Consider the following 24,924-nt stretch of genomic DNA (forward strand, 5'->3'; position numbering starts at 1 on the left):
ATGCTGCAATTTGTTATACAATTTCACTGTGTTTTTTACTGTCAAAGGTTTTAATAAGGTTTAACATATTTCTGTTATTTTTACAGTTATTTACAATAATAGGGTCTATCCTATTACTGTTAAATTAACAACAAATTACTGTAAATATTATTAGATTATAACTTTTTTTTTTACTGCAAATATCCGTAAAAAGCTATGGAAAGTTGCATTTTTTACATTAAATTGCTGTATAATTGACAAATATATTTGTTTTTTTCTATCATGATTTTGGTAAAATAATACGTTGTCTACCTTAAAATTTAGGGTTACAAAACCAGTATACCGTATTGTCTTTTACAGATTCCACATTTTTTTCACGGTATATTCCTGGCAACCACAGCTGCCGGTATTTTACCTAAATTGGACAGTTTTTTTTTTTACAGTGTACAACTTCATATAAATAGCTGTAAGTCGTGATAGAAGAAGCATACACACATATTTGTGGCTTTCTCTTATACAATTCAAGATCCCCGTGCTGGGCAAACAGGTTTTGAAGCTGTTTGAGCTAAGATTTTCAAGTTATTCACATAATGAAAACGTATACTTTGTTTCGGCCGAATTCCCCCATTCAAATGCATGTAATCGTAGGAAACGCACTGTCTTGACGAAATAAAGCGTTTTTGTACAACTTCATATAAATAGCTGTAAGTCTTGATAGAAGAAGCATACACACATATTTGTGGCTTTCTCTTATACAATTCAAGATCCCCGTGCTGGGCAAACAGGTTTTGAAGCTGTTTGAGCTAAGATTTTCAAGTTATTCACATAATAAAAACCTATACTTTGTTTCGGCCGAATTCCCCCATTCAAATGCATGTAATCGTAGGAAACGCACTGTCTTGACGAAATAAAGCGTTTTTGTACAACTTCATATAAATAGCTGTAAGTCTTGATAGAAGAAGCATACACACATATTTACGGCGTTATCTTATACAATTCAAGATCCCCGTGCTGGGCAAACAGGTTTTGAAGCTGTTTGAGCTAAGATTTTCAAGTTATCACATAATGAAAACCTATACTTTGTTTCGGGAGAATTCCCCCATTCAAATGCATGTAATCGTAGGAAACGCACTGTCTTGACAAAATAAAGCGTTTTTGTACAACTTCATATAAATAGCTGTAAGTTTTGATAGAAGACTCAGACACACATATTTACGGCGTTGTTTTTAGAATTCAATATCCATCCCAGTGCTGGGCAAACAGGTTTTGAAGCTGTTTGAGCTAAGATTTTCAAGTTATTCACATAATGAAACAAAGTATAGGTATACTTTGTTTCGGCCGAATTCCCCCATTCAAATGCATGTAATCGTAGGAAACGCACTGTCTTGACGAAATAAAGCGTTTTTGTACAACTTCATATAAATAGCTGTAAGTCTTGATAGAAGAAGCATACACACATATTTGTGGCTTTCTCTTATACAATTCAAGATCCCCGTGCTGGGCAAACAGGTTTTGAAGCTGTTTGAGCTAAGATTTTCAAGTTATTCACATAATGAAAACCTATACTTTGTTTCGGCCGAATTCCCCCATTCAAATGCATGTAATCGTAAGAAACGCACTGTCTTGACGAAATAAAGCGTTTTTGTACAAACTCATATAAATAGCTGTAAGTTTTGATAAAAGACTCAGACACACATATTTACGGCGTTATCTTTTAGAATTCAATATCCATACCCGTGCTGAGCAAACAGATTTTGAAGCTGTTTGAGCTAAGATTTTCAAGTTATTCACATAATGAAAACCTATACTTTGTTTCGGGCGAATTGCCCCATTCAAATGCATGTAATCGTAGGAAACTCACTGTCTTGACGAAATAAAGCGTTTTTGTACAACTTCATATAAATAGCTGTAAGTTTTGATAGAAGACTTAGACACACATATTTACGGCGTTGTTTTTAGAATTCAATATCCATCCCCGTGCTGGGCAAACAGGTTTTGAAGCTGTTTGAGCTAAGATTTTCAAGTTATTCACATAATGAAACAAAGTATAGGTATACTTTGTTTCGGCCGAATTCCCCCATTCAAATGCATGTAATCGTAGGAAACGCACTGTCTTGACGAAATAAAGCGTTTTTGTACAACTTCATATAAATAGCTGTAAGTTTTGATAGACGACTCTGACACACATATTTACGGCGTTATCTTATAGAGTCCAAGATCCCCGTGCTGGGCAAACAGGTTTTGAAGCTGTTTGAGCTAAGATTTTCAAGTTATTCACATAATGAAAACCTATACTTTGTTTCGGGCGAATTCCCCCATTCAAATGCATGTAATCGTAGGAAACGCACTGTCTTGACGAAATAAAGCGTTTTTGTACAACTTCATATAAATAGCTGTAAGTCTTGATAGAAGAAGCATACACACATATTTACGGCGTTATCTTATACAATTCAAGATCCCCGTGCTGGGCAAACAGGTTTTGAAGCTGTTTGAGCTAAGATTTTCAAGTTATCACATAATGAAAACCTATACTTTGTTTCGGGAGAATTCCCCCATTCAAATGCATGTAATCGTAGGAAACGCACTGTCTTGACGAAATAAAGCGTTTTTGTACAACTTCATAAAAATAGCTGTAAGTCTTGATAGAAGAGTCAGACACACATATTTACGGCGTTATCTTATACAATTCAAGATCCCCGTGCTGGGCAAACAGGTTTTGAAGCTTTTTGAGCCAAGATTTTCAAGTTATTCACATAATGAAAACCTATACTTTGTTTTGGGCGTATTCCCCCATTCAAATGCATGTAATCGTAGGACACGCACTGTCTTGACGAAATAAAGCGTTTTTGTACAACTTCATATAAATAGCTGTAAGTGTTGATAGAAGAAGCATACACCCATATTTACGGCGTTATCTTATACAATTCAAGATCCCCGTGCTGGGCAAACAGGTTTTGAAGCTGATTGAGCTAAGATTTTCATGTTATTCACATAATGAAAACCTATACTTTATTTTGGGCGTATTCCCCCATTCAAATGCATGTAATCGTAGGAAACGCACTGTCTTGACGAAATAAAGCGTTTTTCTACAACTTCATATAAATAGCTGTAAGTGTTGATAGAAGAAGCATACACACATATTTACGGCGTTATCTTATACAATTCAAGATCCCCGTGCTGGGCAAACAGGTTTTGAAGCTGTTTGAGCCAAGATTTTCAAGTTATTCACATAATGAAAACCTATACTTTGTTTCGGCCGAATTCCCCCATTCAAATGCATGTAATCGAAGGAAACACACTGTCTTGACGAAATAAAGCCTTTTTGTACAACTTCCTATAAATAGCTGTAAGTCTTGATAGAAGAAGCATACACACACATTTGTGGCTTTCTCTTATACAGTATAAGATCCCCGTGCTGGGCAAACAGGTTTTGAAGCTGTTTGAGCCAAGATTTTCAAGTTATTCACATAATGAAAACCTATACTTTGTTTCGGGCGAATTGCCCCATTCAAATGCATGTAATCGTAGGAAACACACTGTCTTGACGAAATAAAGCGTTTTTGTACAACTTCATATAAATAGCTGTAAGTCTTGATAGAAGAAGCATACACACATATTTACGGCGTTATCTTTTAGAATTCAATATCCATCCCAGTGCTTGGCAAACAGGTTTTGAAGCTGTTTGAGCTAAGATTTTCAAGTTATTCACATAATGAAAACCTATACTTTGTTTCGGGCGAATTCCCCCATTCAAATGCATGTAATCGTAGGAAACGCACTGTCTTGACGAAATAAAGCGTTTTTGTACAACTTCATATAAATAGCTGTAAGTCTTGATAGAAGAAGCATACACACACATTTTATTGGCATTCTCTTATACAGTTCAAGATCCCCGTGCTGGGCAAACAGGTTTTGAACCTGTTTGAGCTAAGATTTTCAAGTTATTCACATAATGAAAACCTATACTTTGTTTCGGGCGAATTCCCCTATTCAAATGCATGTAATCGTAGGAAACGCACTGTCTTGATGAAATAAAGCGTTTTTGTACAACTTCATAAAAATAGCTGTAAGTCTTGATAGAAGAGTCAGACACACATATTTACGGCGTTATCTTATACAGTTCAAGATCCCCGTGCTGGGCAAACAGGTTTTGAAGCTGTTTGAGCCAAGATTTTCAAGTTATTCACATAATGAAAACCTATACTTTGTTTTGGGCGCATTCCCCCATTCAAATGCATGTAATCGTAGGACACGCACTGTCTTGACGAAATAAAGCGTTTTTGTAAAACTTCATAAAAATAGCTGTAAGTCTTGATAGAAGAGTCAGACACACATATTTACGGCGTTATCTTATACAATTCAAGATCCCCGTGCTGGGCAAACAGGTTTTGAAGCTGTTTGAGCTAAGATTTTCAAGTTATTCACATAATGAAAACCTATACTTTGTTTCGGGCGAATTCCCCCATTCAAATGCATGTAATCGTAGGAAACACACTGTCTTGACGAAATAAAGCGTTTTTGTACAACTTCATATAAATAGCTGTAAGTCTTGATAGAAGAAGCATACACACATATTTACGGCGTTATCTTTTAGAATTCAATATCCATCCAAGTGCTGGGCAAACAGGTTTTGAAGCTGTTTGAGCTAAGATTTTCAAGTTATTCACATAATGAAAACCTATACTTTGTTTCGGCCGAATTCCCCCATTCAAATGCATGTAATCGTAGGAAACGCACTGTCTTGACGAAATAAAGCGTTTTTGTACAACTTCATATAAATAGCTGTAAGTCTTGATAGAAGAAGCATACACACATATTTACGGCTTTCTCTTATACAGTTCAAGATCCCCGTGCTGGGCAAACAGGTTTTGAAGCTGTTGAGCTAAGATTTTCAAGTTATTCACATAATGAAAACCTATACTTTGTTTCGGGCGAGTTCCCCATTCAAATGCATGTAATCGTAAGAAACGCACTGTCTTGACGAAATAAAGCGTTTTTGTACAAACTCATATAAATAGCTGTAAGTTTTGATAAAAGACTCAGACACACATATTTATGGCGTTATCTTTTAGAATTCAATATCCATACCCGTGCTGAGCAAACAGATTTTGAAGCTGTTTAAGCTAAGATTTTCAAGTTATTCACATAATGAAAACCTATACTTTGTTTCGGGCGAATTGCCCCATTCAAATGCATGTAATCGTAGGAAACTCACTGTCTTGACGAAATAAAGCGTTTTTGTACAACTTCATATAAATAGCTGTAAGTTTTGATAGAAGACTCAGACACACATATTTACGGCGTTGTTTTTAGAATTCCATATCCATCCCCGTGCTGGGCAAACAGGTTTTGAAGCTGTTTGAGCTAAGATTTTCAAGTTATTCACATAATGAAACAAAGTATAGGTATACTTTGTTTCGGCCGAATTCCCCCATTCAAATGCATGTAATCGTAGGAAACGCACTGTCTTGACGAAATAAAGCGTTTTTGTACAACTTCATAAAAATAGCTGTAAGTCTTGATAGAAGAGTCAGACACACATATTAACGGCGTTATCTTATACAATTCAAGATCCCCGTGCTGGGCAAACAGGTTTTGAAGCTGTTTGAGCTAAGATTTTCAAGTTATTCACATAATGAAAACCTATACTTTGTTTCGGGCGAATTCGCCCATTCAAATGCATGTAATCTTAGGAAACGCACTGTCTTGACGAAATAAAGCCTTTTTGTACAACTTCATATAAATAGCTGGAAGTTTTGATAGAAGAAGCATACACACATATTTGTGGCTTTCTCTTATACAATTCAAGATCCCCGTGCTGGGCAAACAGGTTTTGAAGCTGTTTGAGCTAAGATTTTCAAGTTATTCACATAATGAAAACCTATACTTTGTTTCGGGCAAATTGCCCCATTCAAATGCATGTAATCGTAGGAAACGAACTGTCTTGACGAAATAAAGCGTTTTTGTACAACTTCATATAAATAGCTGTAAGTCTTGATAGAAGAGTCAGACACACATATTTACGGCGTTATCTTATACAATTCAAGATCCCCGTGCTGGGCAAACAGGTTTTGAAGTTGTTTGAGCTAAGATTTTCAAGTTATTCACATAATGAAAACCTATACTTTGTTTTGGGCGTATTCCTCCATTCAAATGCATGTAATCGTAGGACACGCACTGTCTTGACGAAATAAAGCCTTTTTGTACAACTTCATATAAATAGCTGTAAGTCTTGATAGAAGAAGCATACACACATATTTGTGGCTTTCTCTTATACAATTCAAGATCCCCGTGCTGGGCAAACAGGTTTTGAAGCTGTTTGAGCCAAGATTTTCAAGTTATTCACATAATGCAAACCTATACTTTGTTTCGGGCGAATTGCCCCATTCAAATGCATGTAATCGTACACTGTAACAAAAGTCAGTAAAATATACAGCAAAACACTGTCAAATTCCAACGGTAATGGAGCGTAAAACCAAAAACTTCCTTTTACTGTATTAAATAGATTGAATAACCGTTAATTGTCAGACTGGATAAAACTTTGTTTTTTACTGTAATAAAATGTTGAAATGATAAATATTTTCTGTGAAAACAAATAAATATGCATACATTTTACAATCAAATATTGTAATGTTGAAAATGTCTGAAAAACTTAGATTTTACGGTATTATTTGAGTAAAACTACATCTTTTGGGGTTGTGCGCATTGGAATTCACAGTATAAAGCTGTAGATTTTTAAGCAAACAAAAACATTCATTTTTACAAAAGCAAGATGTTAAAAAATAGGGTCCACCGTAATAATTCAACCAGTAAATACCATTAAAAAAAAAAAAAAAAAGGAAATATCAGCAGTGAAAGACAATAAAAATTTTTTTTAAATTCAGATACTGATATACAGATTAAAAGTTAGGCCTGCAGTATATCATTGTTAACCTTCTGATAAAAAAAATCAACAGCAAAAGAAGATGTTAAAAATAAAGTTCATGGTTGTGAATAAAATTGATTTCAATAATCTTTTTTAATTATTATTTTAAAACAACTTTATGTTGTTGTGTTTCACGCCATATTATCAGACCACCTTAAGTGGGTCCGCCTTAAATTTTGAGTTTGTGTGATCGCTGTTGATTGGTAGCTAAACTGCTGGTAAACTGTGTACAGACGTTTTACATTCGAATTGCAGAGAAAAAAAATTCTGGTAGCAACATTGTGCAGTTTGAGCGAACCATTTCACCAAAAAAAGGGGAAGCAAGGCAAGACGTGGCTGCAGCGGTCTGCAGACGTGACTTCTGATCAAATTCGAACCTCCTCCTAAAGAAACAAAGAGCGACATTACATTGCGGGATGACGTCACCTGAAACTGACCAATAGCGCGGCGCGCTGCTGAGCTGTGTGCCAACCGCTCTTTTTTTCATGCAGGAGACTCAAGTTGGCTTCGCTAACGGACACAGTTTTGAACTCATATATTAGCGCCATTTATTGCTGCTTGGACCACAGCATCTTCGGAATTTGTAGACATCCTGGCAGCTTACAATTAGTTCGAGGTGAGGTGAGTACATGCAACTTCAAGTTATCTCTGTTATAAAAATCCACCAGCCCAGTGTTTATAGATAATTTTAGCAGTTCGTTTTTTATGAGTGAGGTTGTGAATTTAGTTAGCATTTGTGAGTTGAGTTAGCATTACTGTCGCGAGGGAAGCATTGCTCTGGATTAGTTTCTGTGTTTGGCGTGCTTAATTCGCTAGGGAGGAATTACCAAAGTACATGGAGTTATGTTAACCTGTAATTTCTGTGGTAAGGTAGTTCAGTCATCAAGGGGCTACGGGCTTCATTGTAAACTGCATCGGAATGAGCCACGTTGTTTCTTTCGGTGTATTGAAGCAGGCTGCAAGCAGACATACACCAGGTATGGCGCCGAAGACACTCTGCCCCCACCCATGTCACTGGTGTGGCGGTGGTTTCTTCGTTTACATGTGCAATGGCGATGTGTGAACGTCAGTGTCAGAACTCTAAAGAGTTAATAGCTCATCTGAAGAGCCATATTGTGGAAGGACACGTGGTCACTTGTCCAGTAAGAGGTTGCACAAATACCTTTAGAGTTAAATCATCTTTTACTGCTCACATGTCACATAAACACAGAGAGTTTTCAGACAGCAGCATTGGTGATTTATATAGAGAGTCTGCATGTCAATCATCATCTGTTCCAACCACATCAGATGACTTTGTACCCTTGATTTCCGAGCCTGCTGCACAGTCTATTACAGATGAAGATAACATGGAAATGCCCCCTGAATTCTGTGATCTTTTTCTGAGAAACGTTTCACTATTCTACTTAAAATTGCAGGGTCAGTTTCTACTGCCTGCTTCAACCATACAGAACATTGTGGAGGAAATGCAGAACATACATGAGTTGGGACAGACATACAGTTTGGGTAAACTTGCATCACTGTTAAAAGATGACACATCATTATCAGAGGAGGACATCAACAAAGTCTGCGAGTCTGTCAAAAGCTATGATCTTTTTTCTGCATGTCATACCGGGCCATTGAGAACAGTGCACTCCAGAGCTCAGACCTTTAAAAAAGCCTTCAACTATGTGGAACCAAAGAAAATATTTTTACGGAGAGATGAAAACAGAAAAGATAGGTTTGCCTATTATGTGCCTTTAAGAGAGACTTTGAGATGTCTGCTAGAGTCTGATCTGTGGCAGAAATCAGAAGAGCCCTCTACTGAGCCTCCTGCTGATGTTCTGTGTGACATAAGTGATAGTAAGCTGTTTAAATCAAATTATTTTTTTGGTCAAAACCCATCGTGTCTCAAGCTAGTACTCTACCAGGATGCCTTTGAAGTCGTTAACCCTTTAGGCTCTGCAAGGACAAAACACAAGGTATTAGCTGTATATGCATCAGTGGCAAACTTGCCACTTCATGTACGCTCAGACACAGATCACATGTCTCTTGTCTTACTGTGCAGGGAGAAAGATTTTAAAGAGTTTGGTCATGCTAATGTGTTCTCTGAATTACTGGCAGACTTGAAAGAATTGGAGGACAGTGGGATTGTTGCATCAGATGAAACTAGAGTCAAAGGAACTTTGTTTTGCATTGCTGGTGATAATCTGGGTTCTCACTGTATTGGTGGCTTCACTGAAAACTTTAGTTCTTCAAAGTACTTCTGCAGGTACTGCCTGATAACGAAATCTGAATTTCAGGGTGCTGACCCAAATCTGTGTGGACCAGAACGTACCAAAGAGAACTACAACTCTGCTGTTGATCGCCTCCAGATTGACAATACACCAGACGTCGAAGGAGTGAAGTTCAGGTCAGTGTTCAATTCACTGAAATACTTCAACGTTTGTATGCCAGGCTTGCCACCATGTCTAGGTCATGATATCTTTGAGGGAGTTTTGGCTTATGATGTGGCACTGTATCTGAAATACTTCATAAAGAAAAAAGCATGGTTCACTTATTCCACTCTGAACCGACGCATCAAACAGTTTAGTTACCATGCCTCTGATGCTTCTACAAAGCCATCTGAGGTCAGTCCTCAAGCAGCTAAACTCTCAGGACAGGCTATACAGAACTGGAACTTCTTCCGATTGCTGCCTCTCATAGTTGGTGACATAGTGACAGACCCCACAGATGATGTGTGGAACTTAACTCTGCAGCTGAAAGATATTGTAGACATGGTGTGTGCTCAGAAAATTTCAGGGGCTCAGGTAGCATATCTTGATATTCTTATTCAAGAATATTTAGAGTCAAGAAAAGCTCTGTTCCCAGAATGCAACCTGAGACCAAAACACCATTTTCTACGCCATTACCCAGCACTGATTCTGAAATTTGGCCCACTGATAAGATTATGGACAATGCGCTTTGAAAGTAAGCACAGTTATTTCAAGAGGTGTGCCAGAAATCTGAAAAATTTCAAAAACCTCTGCCATACACTCTCTGAAAGACATCAGATGTTTCAAGCCTATCTTGCAGCAGGGTCATTGTGTCAATCTGTCTTGAAAGTCAAAGATGGTTCTCCATTTTACTCAGTGCTGTACAGTAAAGCCATTCAAGAAGCAGTTCAAATGTTTGACTTTACTGAAACCAATACAAAGGTCACAGTAGAAATGATGTACAAGGGAACACAGTACAAGAAAGGACACTTCCTTGTCACAGGGGGCTCTGACTCTGTTGAGTTTGGTGAAGTAGTTCTCATTTTGATTAAGAATGACAGTGTTTATTTTCTGGTGTCGGTGCACGTGACAGAATACCATTCTCAGTATCATCTGCACTCAGTGAGAAAGGAAAAAGAAAAGATGCAGTGTGTGAACATCATTGACTTAATTGATTTCTATCCATTAACATCTTACATGAAGTATGGGTACCAAATGGTTCCATTGAAACACAGTGTGCTGTCACAATAATGGTGCTGTTAGTTTGGTACTTACAAAACACTGTATAAAAGTGTAGTATCAAGCAAGATCAGCTTCATATTTTAAGACCAAAGGTACCACTTGGTGTAAATTGACCTTTATTCACATTCTTTTATCAGACATCTCGGAAATGGGGGACAGCATAAGGAGTTCCATTACTAAGGTGCTGCCGGACCTGTCTGCCTCAATCCTTGAAATTGTACTGGAGGCACTACAATCATTAGGAGTGGAAACATCTGAGGACTTGCAGTTCATCAGTGAGACTGATATGAACTCTGTCCTGAGACCAGTTCAGGCAAGAAAACTGCTGGCTGCCTGGAAACAAACCAGTAAGTATTATGATTTCATTGCACAATAGCCATGAAGGGCTTTCTGTTTTTTCTATTGTGCTTTGGCCAAGGTCCAAAAAGTACAATTAATCTATTATTTGTGATATTGTTTTACAGCACCAAATATGGAAATTTCAAGCCAGGCCAGCATATCGTCTCCATCTTCTTGCTCCTCATTTTCTGCCTCCCCCTCACCCAGTTCAATATATTCTCTAGACTGGGTAGATAACTTTAGAATTCCAAGTGAAGATTTTCCAGAAGACTTGATCCAGTGTCTTCAGAGAGAGAGAAGACCAAAGCCTCGATTGCGGAGGGAGATGATCCGCATCATTGTAAAGGAGATGATGAAAGCCTGTGCCTCTCCAAGTAGAAGAGCCTCGACTGAAATTGCAAAAAAAACTGGTTGCGATGTATCCCAAGTCACTGCAGGATGTCATAGAGGGGGATGTGGTAGGACAGGGGTACCACTCTTTGGTAAAACAGATTCAGGCACGAATTGAAAATGTGAAGAGATCTACTTCACCGGTGTTACGGAAGCGCAAACAGGGAGGATCAGATGACACCGATGAAGTGACACCTGAAAAGCGAGCATCTGTTCAAGACACATATGGCTGCATAAAGTGGGACATGAAGTTTTTGCCAGTCAGTGAGACACTGGAAACCCAGCAGGAGAAGAAGGAACGTATGAAGATTCTCAGTGAACAGACAAGCTTCAGTCATGAAGAAGTAAAAACTCTAATGAAATGCACCTACTCCTCTCAGCGCAAAGCAATAAACAGCGGAGCAGACATGCAAACCCTCAAAGAAGAGTGGCCTTTTTTGTTTCAGGCGATTGGAATGACAGTCCATTTTGAAGAACTTACTGGGGTACCGCTGAAAGAGACTTTCCTCACCAGTCTGGAAAAGAAGGGAAAACGGCTTCTGGACTTTCTGAAAACCACTTGTGCAGACAAGAGCAAGCGTGTCTTGGAGGCTGTCATAAAGCTTCGAATGCAGAGGGGACAGCTGAAGGGCTGCTCAGAAGACGTGAAAGATATGATGCTCCTCCTCCTCTCCTATTTCGATGAGAAAGAGGAGACCCTCTTCCACTATGTTGATGAAACATGTCTGGCAAAAGAAGTCCAAGTGGAAAGCCTGCCTGTGACACCATGTATCATTGTTTGTGGTGAGTTGAAAATCAGTACAGTGTGCACAGAAGTGCACAGAACCTAAGCTAATGCAAGGATACGCTATATTAAATGTCTGCACTTTCACTATTTTAAGACACATTTGAATGGTAAAGGGGGTTTTACAGTTAATTCTTTTACACTTGTATTTCATTCCAAGGATCCTCCTGCTTTGCATCGAGACTGTTCATGCTCAGCATTGACCACAAAGTTGTAAATGACCAAATAACTGACTTCATCTCTGCAATCTGTCTGATGCTTGGTAGCTACTACTGCCTGAACATCCACTATCCCCTGAAACTTGGCTCCACACTTGAATTTCTTCAGAGGTAATTCTTTTACTTTTCCCTTGCCTTTCCCTTTCTTTTTTTTTTTTTTTCATTGTATAGTGTTTTATTATGGATTATTGTGTTTATCAAGGTGTTTCTTCAACATTAACCCAGAGAAGGGAACAAAAGTTGAAAAAACTAAGAAGAAGACACTGCCTGTGAACCCAAGAGTACTCACCCTCATCGCTGATCTCTCTGATCACGAGTGGCGAGAGACCGTTTAAAGACATTTTGAACAGTCAGCTTAACTGTACCTTGACTGGGAACTACTGTGTTGTTTATGTTTTCAGTTATCCCAGCTGATATTGAGTACTGTGCTCTTACCTGATTTCTGTTATCACAGGCATGCTTTTCAGAGGTTTTGACCATATCTTTAAACAATCCCTCTAACTAGGGATTGTTACTGAGAACTGTACTTTTGATGTTTCAGAGATGTTCTATATTCTATATAACAGAGTTTAAACTATTTGAATTTTGTATTGCCCTAATTAGCAAATAAGTTAAGTGTTGCACTGAACTCTTAACATTGAAATTTAAACAGCACTGTCTGTTACAAACATTGCTTGACTTTAACTGTTATTATTAGAGATGGACCGATCCGATATTACGTATCGGTATCGGTCCGATACTGACCCAAATTCCTGGATCGGATATTGGCGAGAAATAAAAAATGTAATCCGATCCATTAAATATCAAAAAAAGCACCTCACAAAACTTGCTACACGGCGTAACTCGGCTCATAACCGTAGCACGTTGCAGCAGTGTGGTCACGTGATAGAGCGGCTGCGTGCTACCAAACCAGCAGTTATCCCAGAGAGAAGTAAAGCAAGTGTGCAAGTTCATCTCTGAATGTTTGCAAAGCATTCCAGCGTTAAGCTTAACAACCAATATATGGAGCGACTGCCTCTCTCTCTCTCTCTCCTGCTCCCACTTCAATCGTGAAACTGCTTAATGATCAGCTGATCGGCATTTCTGTCGTGAGTCCGTCTCTCTTCTTTGTTTTTGGCCCACTTTGCACCAGAAAGAGGAAACCAGCGGCTGAACAACAGCAGCACGTTTAACCTTGATCAGCTGTTGTTAGAATTTATTTAATATTACTTTCTACACCAGGATCTTTTTCTACGCAGCTGACGGCTGGCAACTGTGCAGGGGCGGATCTAGCAAAGTTTAGCCAGGGGGGCCGATAGGGCATGAACAGGGAAAAGGGGGCACAAAGACATACTTTTCTTTCTTATTCTCATTTAAAATGTCGAGCTTTTAATAAATAATTATCTGACTCTTACACCCAAAGTTTTAATCTGATGTAAAATATATATATAAGTCCATTACTGTATATAGTAACTGTTAATTCTAATATACCCTAGTAAGCTATACTACTTTTTCCTTTGGGAAGGAACCATCTGTGCAGTCTGCAAATCTGTTGAAGAAAGATGTTGAATCTATTTAATTATTCTTGAAAAATAATTTATTTCTGTGCATATTCCCCCTGCATCAAATTAAATTTGATTACATCGATTAAGCATCATGAGGTGGAGGGTGGTTCCCTATTTTTTTTTTTTTTTTTTTTTTTTTGCTGGGAGTTTGCAACCCTATTAGTTAGGTTGCTTGATATTTCTGCTAAGTACTCTTTAAAATACCAGAACAGGGAGGATGGAGCAGGTTTAAGTTTATTAGATTGATCAGTGTTGCTGAACTATGAAATATTTTGGGTGCAGTGTATTTTTTACATACAGGTATAACAGAATAGATTTAGTGTTGTTATTTATTTAAACTTGAGTATAAACTTATACAAAATGCAGCAAGATATTAAAAAACGTTTTATTGATTAAAAAAACAGACTATATCGGATTCATATCGGTATCGGCAGATATCCAAATTTATGAGTGGTATCGTGCCATCTCTAGTTATTATAGCATTTTGTAGCTGTACGTTTCTGCAAAAGTGATGTCACAAGCTTATGTGCTTGTTCAAATTCATGTTTTCCTGAAAATGGTTAATATACATTTGTTAGTTGACTTGTGAAGGGTGGTGGCACAGCTAAGACCCAAGAGTCTCTTTCAAGGTTAGTAAAGTAAACAGATTCAAGAAGATATTTTACACATTTCTTTGTTGTCTGTCTCTAAATCTTATTTTGTCTTTATTAAAAAGGTTTGTTTTGTTCCTGCCCTTTTCAGACACTGAATTTGAGCAGAAACCATAAGGATACTCAAAGGACCTGTGACTCTCAGGAAATGGTGAGATTTCAGGTCATAATCTTTTTTTCTTTTTTTTTTTTTACATTAAATTCATTTTCCTTTTTCCCTTTACAATATTGCTGTTTTGTTTTTGTAAACAGCATCAAATGAGAGGGACAGATGAAACAGTTTCAAGACAATGGCAGGAAAAACATGCTGAAGATTGAAACAAACCTTGGCTGGAAATATTTGGTATGTGTTTTACCGTAAATCAAATTGTTGAAAAACATTCAGCTACACTGCAACACAGGGAAACTTGATTTGCACTTATTTTGTTACTTTAATTTCTTGTCTCATTATTTTTGTCAGTTATTATTGTTTATGGTGTATGCCCTTCTTGTTTTCTTTCTGAATGCAGAAGGTATCTAGCCAGTCCACAATGAAAGCTTCGTTGCACCCCATGAGTCTTCTGGCAGAAATGTTGGCGTCTGTATTCTTTGGTTTCCCTAAACATCACACCCTGCCTGTTTATACGAGGCTCTTCAATTAAGTCTGCACCCAAAGATTCAATAAGAGGTAAGCAGTGGTATTATTCAAGTTTTGCTAAAGAAATATGGACAGGAGACACTAATCTTAATCAGCCAAGCTCACGTTCATGTCCAGGTGAGCAGTTTCATACGCTATAAAATGTAGATTGAATGATAGGTCTCATCACCATGCATTCAGCCATTAACTTCAAGTTCTAAGATAAATCAATAGGAAACTTAAATACGTTTTCCAACAAATTATGATTGTGATTAGGGCTGCGTTGTCTATGTATCACTTTTACATAAGTAGATTTAAAGGATAACTATTGCCAAAACGCAACCTGGGCTGTTTTTTTTTTTTTTTTTTTTTTTACTATATCAATTTTGATGCGCTCAAATTTATGCCCCGGCCCCCTAGTATTCCCATTCACTGGCTATTGACCACAAAACAAAATCACGGTCAATCTCAAAAACGGCTCGTTTGTCGTAATTATGCTTTTAGATATATGTTTGTCTCGTTTACAGTAAAAAAAACAAAAAAACAGCCCAGGTTGCATTTTGACAATAGCTATCCTTTAAGAACTGTATATTTTACACTTAAGAAATCATTTATCATTAGATCTGTTTTTGGCAGCACCTTTTGTTCATTTCTGTGCATTTTGCTCAAGCACTGATCAAACTTTGTCCATTTTTTGCTGCAGAGGGGATCCTGCCAGTCCAAAGTGAACTCCTGATGGACTCCTGCAGAGCTTGTATCTTCGACACCATGCACATTAGAAACTCCACTGAGTCCTTTCCTTCACCAAGGCAGGACCCAGTGACTCATTACTGTTGATAGGTCAGGGGCAGGTAATATTTTGTTTCATGTTTATTCATTCCTCCATGGATTACCAGCCATATATATGGACACATGCTGTATTCTCAAGATCTATGCTGTTTTGTAGGAATGGAGAAAATGATATGTTTAGTCTGTTTTCAAATGGTATGTCAAATTTTCTCATTATTTATCAGTAATATTCACTACCTTGGTTATATATGAGCATCTTTAGATTTTTTTGTATTTAGCGGTTGCAAATGTAAAATGTACGGTAAACCATTTATGTTCCTCATATTGTACTGTATTTTTAGCGGTAAAGTACCGGCAGCTGTGGTTGCCAGGAATTTACCGTAAAATGTATCTGGTCAAAATAAAATGCTGCAATTTGTTATACAATTTCACTGTGTTTTTTACTGTCAAAGGTTTTAATAAGGTTTAACATATTTCTGTTATTTTTACAGTTATTTACAATAATAGGGTCTATCCTATTACTGTTAAATTAACAACAAATTACTGTAAATATTATTAGATTATAACTTTTTTTTTTACTGCAAATATCCGTAAAAAGCTATGGAAAGTTGCATTTTTTACATTAAATTGCTGTATAATTGACAAATATATTTGTTTTTTTCTATCATGATTTTGGTAAAATAATACGTTGTCTACCTTAAAATTTAGGGTTACAAAACCAGTATACCGTATTGTCTTTTACAGATTCCACATTTTTTTCACGGTATATTCCTGGCAACCACAGCTGCCGGTATTTTACCTAAATTGGACAGTTTTTTTTTTACAGTGTACAACTTCATATAAATAGCTGTAAGTCTTGATAGAAGAAGCATACACACATATTTGTGGCTTTCTCTTATACAATTCAAGATCCCCGTGCTGGGCAAACAGGTTTTGAAGCTGTTTGAGCTAAGATTTTCAAGTTATTCACATAATGAAAACGTATACTTTGTTTCGGCCGAATTCCCCCATTCAAATGCATGTAATCGTAGGAAACGCACTGTCTTGACGAAATAAAGCGTTTTTGTACAACTTCATATAAATAGCTGTAAGTCTTGATCGAAGAAGCATACACACATATTTACGGCTTTCTCTTATACAGTTCAAGATCCCCGTGCTGGGCAAACAGGTTTTGAAGCTGTTTGAGCTAAGATTTTCAAGTTATTCACATAATAAAAACCTATACTTTGTTTCGGGCGAATTCCCCCATTCAAATGCATGTAATCGTAGGAAACGCACTGTCTTGACGAAATAAAGCGTTTTTGTACAACTTCATATAAATAGCTGTAAGTCTTGATAGAAGAAGCATACACACATATTTACGGCGTTAACTTATACAGTTCAAGATCCCCGTGCTGGGCAAACAGGTTTTGAAGCTGTTTGAGCTAAGATTTTCAAGTTATTCACATAATGAAAACCTATACTTTGTTTCGGCCGAATTCCCCCATTCAAATGCATGTAATCGTAGGAAACGCAATGTCTTGACGAAATAAAGCGTTTTTGTACAATTTCATATAAATAGCTGTAAGTTTTGATAGACGACTCAGACACACATATTTACGGCGTTTTCTTATAGAGTTCAAGATCCCCGTGCTGGGCAAACAGGTTTTGAAGCTGTTGAGCTAAGATTTTCAAGTTATTCACATAATGAAAACCTATACTTTGTTTTGGGCGAGTTCCCCATTCAAATGCATGTAATCGTAAGAAACGCACTGTCTTGACGAACTAAAGCGTTTTTGTACAACTTCATATAAATAGCTGTAAGTCTTGATAGAAGAAGCATACACACATATTTGTGGCTTTCTCTTATACAATTCAAGATCTCCGTGCTGGGCAAACAGGTTTTGAAGCTGTTGAGCTAAGATTTTCAAGTTATTCACATAATGAAAACCTACACTTTGTTTCGGGCGAATTCCCCCATTCAAATGCATGTAATCGTAGGAAACAAACTGTCTTGACGAAATAGAAGACTCAGACACACATATTTACGGCGTTATCTTTTAGAATTCAATATCCATACCCGTGCTGAGCAAACAGATTTTGAAGCTGTTTGAGCTAAGATTTTCAAGTTATTCACATAATGAAAACCTATACTTTGTTTCGGGCGAATTCCCCCATTCAAATGCATGTAATCGTAGGAAACGCACTGTCTTGACGAAATAAAGCGTTTTTGTACAAACTCATATAAATAGCTGTAAGTTTTGATAGACGACTCAGACACACATATTTACGGCGTTATCTTTTAGAATTCAATATCCATACCCGTGCTGAGCAAACAGATTTTGAAGCTGTTTGAGCTAAGATTTTCAAGTTCTTCACATAATGAAAACCTATACTTTGTTTCGGGCGAGTTCCCCATTCAAATGCGGAGACTGTGTCTGCTTCCAAAAAGACAAAAAACAAACTAAAAACCAGCAACAAACAACTTAAACATTTACAAAGAAAGAACAATACAGTATCCACATCTGAACCAAAGAGTAAAACAGTGAAATGTGGATTATTAAATATTAGGTCTCTCTCTTCCAAGTCTCTGTTAGTACATGACTTAATAAATGATCAACAAATTGATTTACTCTGCCTTACAGAAACCTGGTTGCAGCAGGATGATTATGTTAGCTTAAATGAATCAACACCCCCGAGTCATTCTAACTACCAGAAATCTCGAAGCACAGGTCGAGGGGGCGGTGTGGCAGCAATTTTTCACACCAGTCTATTAATTAATGAAAGACCAAGACAGACTTTTAATTCATTTGAAAGCCTGATGCTTAACATTATCCACCCCAGCTGTGAAACTCAGAAACCAGTCTTACTTGTTATCATCTATCGTCCACCTGGGCCTTACACAGAGTTTCTGTCTGATTTCTCAGACTTTATATCTGATTTAGTTCTGAGCTCAGATAAAATAATTATTGTGGGTGATTTTAACATCCATGTAGATGCTAAAAATGACAGCCTCAACATGGCATTTAATCTGTTGTTAGACTCAATTGGTTTCTCTCAAAATGTAAAAGAACCCACCCACCACTTTAATCACACTCTAGATCTGGTTTTAACATATGGCATAGAAACTGAACATTTAACAGTGTTTCCTGAAAACCCTCTCCTGTCTGATCATTTCTTGATAAAATTTACATTTACAATAATTGATTACGCAGCAGTGGAGAGTGGACTTTATCAAAGTAGATGTCTTTCTGAAAGCGCTGTAACTAAGTTTAAGAATATAATCCAGCCACTGTTATCATCGTCAATGCCCTGTACCAACACAGAGCAGAGCAGCTATCTGAACGCTACCCCAACAGAGGTCGATTATCTTGTTAATAATTTCACCTCCTCACTACGTACGACTCTGGATACTGTAGCTCCAGTGAAAACTAAGGTCTCTAATCAGAAGTACATGACCCCGTGGTATAATTCTCAAACACGTACCCTCAAGCAGACGACTCGTAATCTGGAGAGGAAATGGCGTGTCACAAATTTAGAGGATCATCATTTAGCCTGGAGAAATAGTTTGTTGCTTTATAAGAAAGCCCTCCGCAAAGCCAGAACAGCTTACTATTCGTCACTGATTGAAGAAAATAAGAACAACCCCAGGTTTCTCTTCAGCACTGTAGCCAGGCTGACAAAAAGCCAGAGCTCTTTTGAGCCAACCATCCCTTTAACGTTAACTAGTGATGACTTCATGAACTTCTTCACAAATAAAATTTTTATCATTAGAGAAAAAATTACCAATAATCATCCCACAGATGTAATATTATCTACAGCTACTTGTAGTTCCATTGATGTTAAGTTAGACTCTTTTTTTCCAATCGATCTTTCTGAGTTAACGTCAATAATTACTTCCTCCAAACCATCAACGTGTCTTTTAGACCCCATTCCTACAAAACTGCTCAAAGAAGTTCTGCCATTGATTAATTCTTCGATCTTATATATGATCAACCTATCTCTAATAATCGGCTATGTACCACAGGCCTTCAAGGTGGCTGCAGTTAAACCTTTACTCAAAAAGCCATCTCTAGACCCAGCAGTCTTAGCTAATTATAGGCCAATCTCCAACCTTCCTTTCATATCAAAAATCCTTGAAAGAGTAGTTGTCAAACAGCTAACAGATCATCTGCAGAGGAATGGTTTATTTGAAGAGTTTCAGTCAGGTTTCAGAGCTCATCACAGCACAGAAACAGCTTTAGTGAAGGTTACAAATGATCTTCTTATGGCCTCTGACAGTGGACTCATCTCTGTGCTTGTCCTTCTTGACCTTAGTGCAGCATTCGATACTGTTGACCATAATATTCTATTAGAGCGATTAGAACATGCTGTAGGTATTACAGGTATTGCACTGCAGTGGTTTGTATCATATCTATCTAATAGACTCCAATTTGTGCATGTAAATGGAGAGTCCTCTTCACACACTGAGGTTAATTATGGAGTTCCACAGGGTTCAGTGCTAGGACCAATTCTGTTTACATTATACATGCTTCCCCTAGGCAGCATCATTAGAAGACATAGCATACATTTTCACTGCTATGCAGATGACACCCAGCTCTATCTGTCCATGAAGCCAGATAACACACACCAATTAGTTAAACTGCAGGAATGTCTTAAAGACATAAAGACTTGGATGGCCACTAACTTTCTGCTTCTCAACTCAGATAAAACTGAGGTCATTGTACTCGGCGCTGAAAAGCTTAGAAATTTGGTATCTAACCAGATTCTTACTCTGGATGGCATTACCTTGGCCTCCAGTAACACTGTGAGGAACCTTGGAGTCATTTTTGACCAGGATATGTCCTTCAACGCACATATTAAACAAATATGTAAGACTGCGTTCTTCCATTTGCGCAACATCTCTAAAATTAGAAATATCCTGTCTCAGAGTGACGCTGAAAAACTAGTTCATGCATTTATTACTTCCAGGCTGGACTACTGCAATTCATTATTATCAGGATGTCCAAAAAACTCACTGAAAAGCCTTCAGTTAATCCAAAATGCTGCAGCAAGAGTACTGACAGGGACTAGAAAGAGAGAGCATATTTCTCCTGTTTTGGCTTCCCTTCATTGGCTTCCTGTTAAATCCAGAATTGAATTCAAAATCCTGCTCCTCACATACAAGGTCTTAAATAATCAGGCCCCATCTTATCTTAATGACCTTGTACTACCATATCACCCTATTAGAGCACTTCGCTCTCGCTCTGCAGGCCTACTTGTTGTTCCTAGAGTATTTAAAAGTAGAATGGGAGGGAGAGCCTTCAGTTTTCAGGCCCCTCTTCTGTGGAACCAGCTTCCAGTTTGGATTCGGGAGACAGACACTATCTCTACTTTTAAGATTAGGCTTAAAACTTTCCTTTTTGCTAAAGCATATAGTTAGGGCTGGACCAGGTGACCCTGAATCCTCCCTTAGTTATGCTGCAATAGATGTAGGCTGCCGGGGGATTCCCATGATGCATTGAGTTTTTCCTTTCCAGTCACCTTTCTCACTCACTATGTATTAACAGACCTCTCTGTATTGAATCGTATCTGTTATTAATCTCTGTCTCTCTTCCACAGCATGTCTTTATCCTGTCTTCCTTCTCTCACCCCAACCGGTCGCAGCAGATGGCCGCCCCTCCCTGAGCCTGGTTCTGCCGGAGGTTTCTTCCTGTTAAAAGGGAGTTTTTCCTTCCCACTGTCGCCAAAGTGCTTGCTCATAGGGGGTCATATGATTGTTGGGCTTTTCTCTGTATCTATGAAGCGCCTTGAGGCGACATTTGTTGTGATTTGGCGCTATATAAATAAAATTGAATTGAATTGAATTGAATTGAAATGCATGTAATCGTAGGAAACGCACTGTCTTGACGAAATAAAGCGTTTTTGTACAACTTCATATAAATAGCTGTAAGTTTTGATAGACGACTCAGACACACATATTTACGGCGTTTTCTTATAGAGTTCAAGATCCCCGTGCTGGGCAAACAGGTTTTGAAGCTGTTGAGCTAAGATTTTCAAGTTATTCACATAATGAAAACCTATACTTTGTTTCGGCCGAATTCCCCCATTCAAATGCATGTAATCGTAGGAAACGCACTGTCTTGACGAAATAAAGCGTTTTTGTACAATTTCATATAAATAGCTGTAAGTTTTGATAGACGACTCAGACACACATATTTACGGCGTTTTCTTATAGAGTTCAAGATCCCCGTGCTGGGCAAACAGGTTTTGAAGCTGTTGAGCTAAGATTTTCAAGTTATTCACATAATGAAAATCTATACTTTGTTTCGGGCGAATTGCCCCATTGAAATGCATGTAATCGTAGGAAACGCACTGTCTTGACGAAATAAAGCGTTTTTGTACAACTTCATATAAATAGCTGTAAGTTTTGATAGACGACTCAGACACACATATTTACGGCGTTTTCTTATAGAGTTCAAGATCCCCGTGCTGGGCAAACAGGTTTTGAAGCTGTTGAGCTAAGATTTTCAAGTTATTCACATAATGAAAACCTATACTTTGTTTCGGCCGAATTCCCCCATTCAAATGCATGTAATCGTAGGAAACGCACTGTCTTGACGAAATAAAGCGTTTTTGTACAATTTCATATAAATAGCTGTAAGTTTTGATAGACGACTCAGACACACATATTTACGGCGTTTTCTTATAGAGTTCAAGATCCCCGTGCTGGGCAAACAGGTTTTGAAGCTGTTGAGCTAAGATTTTCAAGTTATTCACATAATGAAAATCTATACTTTGTTTCGGGCGAATTGCCCCATTGAAATGCATGTAATCGTAGGAAACGCACTGTCTTGACGAAATAAAGCGTTTTTGTATAACTTCATATAAATAGCTGTAAGTTTTGATAGACGACTCAGACACACATATTTATGGCGTTATCTTATAAAATTCAATATCCATCCCCGTGCTGGGCAAACAGGTTTTGAAGCTGTTGAGCTAAGATTTTCAAGTTATTCACATAATGAAAACCTATACTTTGTTTTGGGCGAGTTCCCCATTCAAATGCATGTAATCGTAAGAAACGCACTGTCTTGACGAACTAAAGCGTTTTTGTACAACTTCATATAAATAGCTGTAAGTCTTGATAGAAGAAGCATACACACATATTTGTGGCTTTCTCTTATACAATTCAAGATCTCCGTGCTGGGCAAACAGGTTTTGAAGCTGTTGAGCTAAGATTTTCAAGTTATTCACATAATGAAAACCTACACTTTGTTTCGGGCGAATTCCCCCATTCAAATGCATGTAATCGTAGGAAACAAACTGTCTTGACGAAATAGAAGACTCAGACACACATATTTACGGCGTTATCTTTTAGAATTCAATATCCATACCCGTGCTGAGCAAAGAGATTTTGAAGCTGTTTGAGCTAAGATTTTCAAGTTATTCACATAATGAAAACCTATACTTTGTTTCGGGCGAATTCCCCCATTCAAATGCATGTAATCGTAGGAAACGCACTGTCTTGACGAAATAAAGCGTTTTTGTACAAACTCATATAAATAGCTGTAAGTTTTGATAAAAGACTCAGACACACATATTTACGGCGTTATCTTTTAGAATTCAATATCCATACCCGTGCTGAGCAAACAGATTTTGAAGCTGTTTAAGCTAAGATTTTCAAGTTCTTCACATAATGAAAACCTATACTTTGTTTCCGGCGAGTTCCCCATTCAAATGCATGTAATCGTAGGAAACGCACTGTCTTGACGAAATAAAGCGTTTTTGTACAACTTCATATAAATAGCTGTAAGTTTTGATAGACGACTCAGACACACATATTTACGGCGTTTTCTTGTAGAGTTCAAGATCCCCGTGCTGGGCAAACAGGTTTTGAAGCTGTTGAGCTAAGATTTTCAAGTTATTCACATAATGAAAACCTATACTTTGTTTCGGCCGAATTCCCCCATTCAAATGCATGTAATCGTAGGAAACGCACTGTCTTGACGAACTAAAGCGTTTTTGTACAATTTCATATAAATAGCTGTAAGTTTTGATAGACGACTCAGACACACATATTTACGGCGTTTTCTTATACAGTTCAAGATCCCCGTGCTGGGCAAACAGGTTTTGAAGCTGTTTGAGCTAAGATTTTCAAGTTATTCACATAATGAAAATCTATACTTTGTTTCGGGCGAATTGCCCATTCAAATGCATGTAATCGTAGGAAACGCACTGTCTTGACGAAATAAAGCGTTTTTGTACAACTTCATATAAATGGCTGTAAGTCTTGATAGAAGAAGCATACACACATATTTACGGATTTCTCTTATACAGTTCAAGATCCCCGTGCTGGGCAAACAGGTTTTGAAAATGTTTGAGCTAAGATTTTCAAGTTATTCACATAATGAAAACCTATACTTTGTTTCGGGCGAGTTCCCCATTCAAATGCATGTAATCGTAGGAAACGCACTGTCTTGACGAAATAAAGCATTTATACAACTTCATATAAATAGCTGTAAGTCTTGATAGAAGAAGCATACACACATATTTAAGGTGTTATCTTATACAGTTCAAGATCCCCGTGCTGGGCAAACAGGTTTTGAAGCTGTTTGAGCAAAGATTTTCAAGTTATTCACATAATGAAAACCTATACTTTGTTTCGGGCGAGTTCCCCATTCAAATGCATGTAATCGTAGGAAACGCACTGTCTTGACGAAATAAAGCGTTTTTGTACAACTTCATATAAATAGCTGTAAGTTCTGATAGACGACTCAGACACACATATTTACGGCGTTATCTGATAGAATTCAATATCCATCCCCGTGCTGGGCAAACAGGTTTTGAAGCTGTTTGAGCTAAGATTTTCAAGTTATTCATATAATGAAAACCTATACTTTGTTTCGGGCGAGTTCCCCATTCAAATGCATGTAATCGTAGGAAACGCACTGTCTTGACAAAATAAAGCGTTTTTGTACAACTTCATATAAATAGCTGTAAGTCTTGATAGAAGAAACATACACACATATTTACGGCGTTATCTTATACAGTTCAAGATCCCCGTGCTGGACAAACAGGTTTTGAAGCTGTTTGAGCTAAGATTTTCAAGTTATTCACATAATGAAAACTTATACTTTGTTTCGGGCGAGTTCTCCATTCAAATGCATGTAATCGTAGGAAACGCACTGTCTTGACGAAATAAAGCGTTTTTGTACAACTTCATATAAATGGCTGTAAGTCTTGATAGAAGAAGCAT

General features: G+C 37.7%; 1 protein-coding gene and 1 long non-coding RNA gene across 2 annotated transcripts; both read left to right on the forward strand.

The window, feature by feature from the left end:
• The first annotated feature begins 7,309 nt into the window (after positions 1-7,309).
• LOC148106446 (uncharacterized) lies at positions 7,310-12,443 on the forward strand. Its single transcript, XM_087843456.1, has 6 exons — positions 7,310-7,525; positions 9,184-9,293; positions 10,515-10,724; positions 10,842-11,889; positions 12,051-12,219; positions 12,311-12,443. The coding sequence occupies exons 4-6, from the start codon at positions 11,133-11,135 to the stop codon at positions 12,441-12,443; spliced, it is 1,059 nt and encodes a 352-aa protein (XP_087699582.1). The 5' UTR covers positions 7,310-7,525; positions 9,184-9,293; positions 10,515-10,724; positions 10,842-11,132.
• Positions 12,444-14,137: 1,694 nt separating this feature from the next.
• On the forward strand, positions 14,138-16,112 carry LOC148106447 (uncharacterized). Its single transcript, XR_015719398.1, has 4 exons — positions 14,138-14,453; positions 14,555-14,645; positions 14,812-14,969; positions 15,622-16,112. It is a non-coding gene; the product is annotated as an uncharacterized LOC148106447 (long non-coding RNA).
• The last annotated feature ends 8,812 nt before the right edge of the window (positions 16,113-24,924 follow it).

This window comes from Neolamprologus brichardi, chromosome 1 (assembly GCF_056152115.1).
Source record: "Neolamprologus brichardi isolate AB-2024 chromosome 1, ASM5615211v1, whole genome shotgun sequence".
In the NCBI taxonomy this organism is placed as follows: Eukaryota; Metazoa; Chordata; class Actinopteri; order Cichliformes; family Cichlidae; genus Neolamprologus; species Neolamprologus brichardi.